Raw genomic sequence first — 6,665 nt, forward strand, 5'->3', positions numbered from 1 at the left:
TTGGGTCTCCACGGACTTTGTACATGGGCTCGGGATGCTTTTTCTTTGGCAGTTTTGACTGGAGGTCCCAGGTGACCACAGGCATTGCTGAGCTGAGACTCTGCAGACCAGACTGCAGACGTGCCACACCCACAGCAGGCTGAAGGGCCCCGTGGCCACTCCACTCCAGCCCACCAGCCTAGACTATGGAGTTCAGAGGTCAGGCAGCATGGACGCCCCAGGACTCACGTCCACTCTGCTTCTTCATGAATGCAGTAGAAGGCCTCGTTTGTCCTGGGCATCCTGGAAGAGGCCCCAGGCAGCCTTCCATGCCCCTCCTACGGGCTCTGCCTCCTCCAGTCTCCATGCCTTCCTGACTCGTCTCAGGTTTGGAGGTAAAAGAAGATGACCACTCCACAAGAGCAGTTGGTTGTTTTCCTTCTCCTCTGCAGATGCCACCTGGGAAGGCCCCCACTCACCTACCCGGCTCCAATTCAGCATTCTCAATGGGGCTGACAGGACTGTCCAGCAAGGAAGGAGGGGATCGATGGGACAGAGGGGAGGCCGAGACGCTGGTGGCCCTAACCTCTACCTTCCACCATTGCCCCCAGTGCAGGGGTGCCAATGGGCCCTCAGCACATTCACGTTGGGAGACACAGGAGGCTGCCACGCAGTGGGTGTGCACACTCACGAGCACCCTCGCTTCCCGCCCGAGAAGGAATTGTCAACTGCAATGAAGCCACGGCAGCCTCTGCCAGCCCCCGCACATCTGGGAATCCGCCCTGGGGAAGTCCAGGCTCTGTCTGGGAGGAACCCTGCTCTGGGCATCACTGCAGCTTTGTTTGCTGGGAGAAGGCCTAGAAATGCCTGAACCAGTCAGAAGACGCTGAACAAGGCAGTGCGCTGTGCCATGGGTGCTGTGCAGGTCCCCCCTGTGCCCCAGGGGCTGTGCGGGTCCCCAACTCTTCTGGTGAGAGCCCTGACCAGGCACAGTGCACACCGGGGGTGGCAAGCACATTCAGATGCTGTGTACCCCACCCCCAGCCCTGGCACCCCCTCCTACTCTCTGTCTCTTTGGTTTGACTCCTGGGGAGCTTGGGTAGTTGAAATCACATAGGGTGTCTCTGGGGTAGCTAATCTCACTCAGGATAATGTCCTCGAGGTCTTCCCATGTGTAACATGTGTCACAATGTCCTTCCTTTTAGCTGAATACAATGGCACTCATCTGTAACCCCAGCAACTCAGGAGGCTGAGGCTGGAAGATCCCAAGTTCAACGCCAGCCTCAGCAACTTAGGGAGACCCTGCCTCAAAAAAATAAATAAATAAATATAAAAAACTAAGTCTGGGGAGGTAGCTCAGTGGAAGAGCACCAGGACAGGAAAGAAGGAAACAAAGGGAGGGAGGAGGTGGAACCACAGAGCCGGACAGACGTGGTGTTAGCAGGGTGTGGGAAAGGCGGGCTGCAGGTCTGTGGGTGGCACCCCACAGATGTCTCTGGAGCCTCCGGAGCTTGAAGGAAGTGGGCAGCCTTGGGCATGGGCACGGCGACACCTCTGCCAAGCCTCAGGGCCTGTGTACTGGCTCCCTGTGGGCAAGGTCCACCAGGGTCTTAGGCTCAGAGTTCAGAAACAGACCCTGGAGAAGGTAGGCCTCTGCTGAAGCCAGCTCCAGGGACAAGACCCTTCCTGTAGCCTTGGAGTCAGGCACCGCCAGGCCTTCCTCTGAGTGGCTGCTAACCTGTCCAACTGCCCGCGGGTTGGCCTCCATAGCCTGGGCCCCACAAGGAGGCCGCACTCCCCAAACCTGCCTGGCCTGGCCCGGTTGCTCTGCTGAGGAGGTCAGCACCCTGTGGTGGTCCCAGATGGCCTCGGGCCAAGCACCTGCCTGGCAGCCATGGCCGGACCCAGCCCTGGGCAGGGCCAGCACAAGGCCCGCAGCTCGGCAGACATCTGGAGGCCCATATGGGAGCACAAACAGCCAGAGAGGAAACAGTGGCGTGACTTCTAGGGCGGCTTCAACACAGGACCACAGCACCCTGGAGGGAGCCACATCTGAGGTGAGAGGGCCACGGGCTCCGCTCCCTGAGGCTCTGGGAGGCTCTGCCTGCCTCTCCCGGCTCAGGGTTCCCCACTCCACCACTCTGCTCTGGCTCCTGTGTCCAGAAGAGCATGCACAGCCCAGGAGAGGCTCCTCGGGCCACATCCAGTCCCTCTCGAGAGCTGTCTACATCTTCCATATTTTCTGCAACATGCCTATAGATAGATGACTGATAGATGATAGATGATTGACAGCTAGATGACAGGTGATTGACAGGTAGACAGATGACAGACAAGAGAGTTATCTGTCTTCTAGATATAATTAGCCAGGCGTGGTGGAACATGCCTTTAATCCCAGGGGCTCCAGTGCTGAGGAGGATCTGGAGATCAAAGCCAGTCTCAGCAATTCATCAAGGTCCTAGGAACTCGGTGAGATCCTGACTCAAATTGAAAAATACAAAAAAGGGCTGAGGATGGGTCTCAGTGGTCAAGCACCACTCTGTTCATCCCCAGTCCCCAAAAGAAAGAAAGAAATAGATACAATTTTATAATTAGAAAGTAGGACTTTAAAAGCAGCCCCCATGCAACCAGAGCCCTCTCCAGGTGCACAGGGCATAGGGTTGGTCCCAGGAGATGCACCCTCCTCTGGGCAGGGGCAGCCAAGCAGGATGGAGCCCAGTTGCTTCTGCAGCCAGAAATTCAGAGACAGGAAGACCTTACCTATTAACATGTCCCAAAATGGTGGGGTCAGCACCAAGTGGACAGCAGACAGAAGAGGCACAAGTCCTCTTCTCCTCCCGACCTCCTTTCTGCCGGGCACCCCTGAGCATTTGGGAGCAGCGTGGTTAGGGCAGGGGGGTTTGAGGCAGGGGGGTGGAGAAGGGGCTAGATAGAGCACAGCGCTCTTCCCAGGGCTCGGACATGGGAACGTGCACCACACACCACGCAGCGCTTTATTTCTGGTTCTCACTCCAGAGAGTAGCAAGCTATCTGCTGAACATGAGCTGCCAGTCTGCCAATGAGGAAGGAAAATCTGGGTAGACGAGACCTGGGCTCTTGAGGTTCACTGTCCAGCTCCAGAGCTGCAGTGGCCACCTGGTCAGCCTTGGGAAGAGGCCTTCTCCCACCCCACCCACATGCAAACCTCTCCACCTCCACACTCACCCTCCACAGCCAGGGCAGAAGCCGGGTGCAGAGCTCTGTCCATCCTGCAGTCACCCCAGCCTTCCTCTCTGTGTACTCCACCCGCCCTCCCAGGGTGCCCAGCCAGAGGGCCCATCAAGAGGGCCTGCAGTGCCCCCAAGGCTTGTCCCCATAGGGGGGTGGCTCAAGGCCTACAGGCACATTTTCCAGGATCTCGGGCAGAGAGAACATGCAAAAGGAGATTTCCTCATAGGAGACCCTGGCACCACTCTCAAACAGACAGGCAAAGGCTGGGGTTGCCCCAGGCACAGGCCCTAGGAAGGCCAGGTCAGAGTAGCCACTGGGGCCCTCATAGATCACCCAGGGCTTTGTCCAACTGTGGGGGTCCAGGGGGGACCGGCTCAGGTAAATGCCCATGTGGAGCCGGGCCCTGCGCCCTGCAGGGTGGGAATACAGCAGCCATGTGGGGCTTCGAGGTGGGGCAGCAGAGGGCAGGGGAGCATTGGGATCCAGGCCCCTGTCCTCACCAAGCCCAGGTTCAGGGCCAGGCTGTCCTGGACCACTCCCCCAGGGCTGTGGGAGGCAGAAGGGCTGAGAAGACACCAAACCCTCCCCAGAGGGCTCCAGGACCCCGGGACAGAGGGGAGGAGGGGGAGGGGGGCTCCTGGTGCCTGACGCCTGCCCCTCATCCTGAGGCCTTCCGGGGGTTGGGGCAGGGAATCCCACGATGCTGCCCTGACAGCCCCGGGAAGTCTCGGCCAGGGTGGGCACAAGCTCCCCGGGCAGGAAGGATGTGCCCTCGTTGGGGCTGAGTGCCTGCACACGGCTGCCCAGGGGGCTCCGGGCATTGCAGTAGAGGAAGCCTCCGTCCACTGGGGCAAACTGGCATTCGCCAGAGCGCAGGTTGGACACCAGGCCCCCACAGTGCCAGGTGCGGCCGTGGTCATCACTGTAGAAGGCGAAGGCATGGGGGCTGGTCCAGCAGATCTTGCCAAAGCACTCCCGGCGGTCCACCCGATAGGTGTAAGCAGGAACCAGCAGGCGGCCTGAGCGCAGCTGGACCCCGTGGCCTGGCCCCACTGCGAAGGTGGCCCAGCCTGCACAGAGGAAGGCAGAGGTGAGAGGGGATCTGGGTGCCCCTAGAGGGGGTGGCAGTGGGCAGTGCCAACGAGGGGGCAGGAAGAAGTTTGGTCAGTGCCTCAGGTCAGACTGACAGGCCTCAGGGTGTCCTGAGGAGCCCAAGCGATGCTGGGCCAGGTCTTCTCCCCTGGTGCCGGGGTTCTGACCAGGGCTGGCTACGAGGCAAGGGCTGGACACCTGGGCCAGACCCGGCCCTGAGTCAGGCTCAGCCAGCCGCCAGCTCCAAGTCCAGTTGGTGGCCTCCAGTACTGGGCATGCACAGGCACTGCAGAGAGCAGCTGGGCAGGTCCGGGGTGTAAGGGCCTCCAAGAGGCCTTAGGAGCAGCTCTGCCCACTGTCCATCTCCCTCAGCATGGAGTCCAAGGTCAGTGCCTACAAGCAGAGGTCAGGGTGGCCATGATTTGTGGGCAGCCAGCTCTGGAGTAGGGAGGGGGCAGCAGTCTCAGAGGGAAGGCCTGGGACCAGAGTCCAAAGGCCAGGTGCCCTAGGCTGAATGAGGAGGGAGGAAAGAAGACAAAGCCACCAGAGTGAGAGGCCATGGGGGCAGGAGGCCATGGGGGTGGGAGGCCATGGGGGTGGGAGGTCATGGGGGGTAAGAGGCCATGGGGTGGGAGGCCATGGGGGTGGGAGGCCATGGGAGTGGGAGGCCATGGGAGTGGGAGGCCATGGGGGTGGGAGGCCATGGGGGTGGGAGGCCATGGGGTGAGAGGCCATGGGGTGGGAGGCCATAGGGGTGGGAGGCCATGGGAGTGGGAGGCCATGGGGGTGGAGGCCATGGGGTGGGAGGCCATGGGGGGTAAGAGGCCATGGGGGTGGGAGGCCATGGGGGTGGGAGGCCATGGGGGTGGGAGGCCATGGGGGTGGGGAGGCCATGGGGTGAGAGGCCATGGGGGTGGGAGGCCATGGGGTGGGAGGCCATGGGGGTGAGAGGCCATGGGGGTGGGAGGCCATGGGGTGGGAGGCCATGGGGTGGGAGGCCATGGGTTTGGAAGCCAGATCTCAGCCTCAGCAGACAGTCAAGGCCAGGGAGAGGACAGTGCCTTAGGTCCGCTGGAGGCACCCGCCCTGCCCACCCGGCGTTGGGGTGGAGGACGAATCCCGTCTGCCTGGGAATGAGGTTTTCCTGGGGGCCAGGCAGTCCTGAGAGCGGGATTGAAGCCTGTTTCAGCAGGCGGCTGGCTGGCAGGGCCAGCAGGAGGTCCCAGGTGGCCTGTGGGGAAGGGGAGCCACCCGCCCTGGCCAGCCTACCCTGCACCATGGCCCCGATGGCCTCCTCAGTGAGGTCCCGAGCGCTGCCCCAGGTGAGGCCAGCGTCACAGCTGGTCACACAGCAGAGGCGGGCCGCATTCCTGCCAGTGGCGATCTGCACAGCCTCGGGGGTGTGGCCCAGCACGGCGATGAAGAAGAGGAAGACGGTGCCTGAGGCTGCGTCCAGTACTGGGCAGGGGTTCATGGAGCGGTGCCCCTCCAGGACGGCTGTCCCCAGCACACGCAGAGTACCCCACTGCCAGAGGAGGGGTGTGACTGGCCAGGATGCCCAAGGCCTGGGCCCAGGACGGGGGCGCTCAGGAACTGGGCCTCAGCCTCCCCATCCAGGCTGCCTCCGTCAGGACCCCACACTTCTGTGCTGACCACTCACCTGCACGGAGCCCCCAGCCAGTGTGCCCCTCCTCAGCACCAGGCGGTGGGCATGAGAGTCGTTGGGGCTGAGTCGCTGTTCCGCAAAGGCCAACAGCGTGGGACCAGGGGGCACCAGGAGCAGCGCGGGCACCCTGTAGGTCAGGCCCGTCCTCTCCCGCTGGAAAAGCACCGTCCGCCCTGGGATGTGTGGGGCCCCCATGCTCTGCAGGTCAGAGTGGCCGCGGGTCAGGACGGTCCCAGGGAGTCCAGCCCTGCCCACCGTCTGTCTGGATTGCCTGGCCAAGCAGACGGTCAGCCAGAGCTGTGGCAACAAGAACATCTGTGTCCACAAATGGACTGAGCAACAGGGAAGACAGACAGCAGGACAGCTCAGGGCTCCCACACGGTGCCCAGGGGAGCGCTCAGAGCGTCCCCCAGACGAGGGGCTAAACTCAAGGCCTCAAGGGACCCACAAACGGCCGGGCTGCCTGAGCAGGGTGGGGGTGGGGTGCCCCAGCAGAGGCCCCTCCAGTGCAAGCTGCCCACACCACAGGACCCTCCCACGGGACAGGCAGGGCAGGCCGGAGGACCCTCAGGGCCCAGGGACACGGCAACCCCCATCCACCAGGAGCCTGGACTGTGGACGCAGCTCTGGGCTGCAGGTCTCCAGGGCAAGAGGACATGGGGTCACCCCCACTGGGGTCCCTCACCAGTCCTCCAGGAAGCCTCCCTGCCCCCACCTGAGT

At 62.3% G+C, this 6,665-nt stretch overlaps 1 protein-coding gene across 1 annotated transcript; it reads right to left on the reverse strand.

Annotated features, from left to right (window-relative positions):
- Nucleotides 1-3,294: 3,294 nt before the first annotated feature.
- On the reverse strand, nt 3,295-6,139 carry Neu4 (neuraminidase 4). Its single transcript, XM_076841703.2, has 3 exons — nt 5,939-6,139; nt 5,548-5,803; nt 3,295-4,256 (listed from the first exon to the last, which is right to left on the reverse strand). Exons 1-3 carry the CDS (start codon nt 6,137-6,139, stop codon nt 3,295-3,297), a joined length of 1,419 nt encoding a protein of 472 aa, XP_076697818.1.
- Nucleotides 6,140-6,665: the final 526 nt, after the last annotated feature.

The sequence above is a fragment of the Callospermophilus lateralis genome, unplaced genomic scaffold, assembly GCF_048772815.1.
Source record: "Callospermophilus lateralis isolate mCalLat2 unplaced genomic scaffold, mCalLat2.hap1 Scaffold_11241, whole genome shotgun sequence".
Taxonomy (NCBI): Eukaryota; Metazoa; Chordata; class Mammalia; order Rodentia; family Sciuridae; genus Callospermophilus; species Callospermophilus lateralis.

Bases quoted from the DNA above. Each gene is read 5' to 3' on its own strand.
- Neu4 (XM_076841703.2), bottom strand. From the start codon at position 6,139: ATGGGGGCCCCACACATCCCAGGGCGGACGGTGCTTTTCCAGCGGGAG. The intron at 5,804-5,938 runs GTGAGTGGTCAG...CTCCTCTGGCAG, and splicing joins TGGCTGGGGGCTCCGTGCAG to TGGGGTACTCTGCGTGTGCT. The intron at 4,257-5,547 runs GTAGGCTGGCCA...TCCTCTGTGCAG, and splicing joins CATCGGGGCCATGGTGCAGG to GCTGGGCCACCTTCGCAGTG.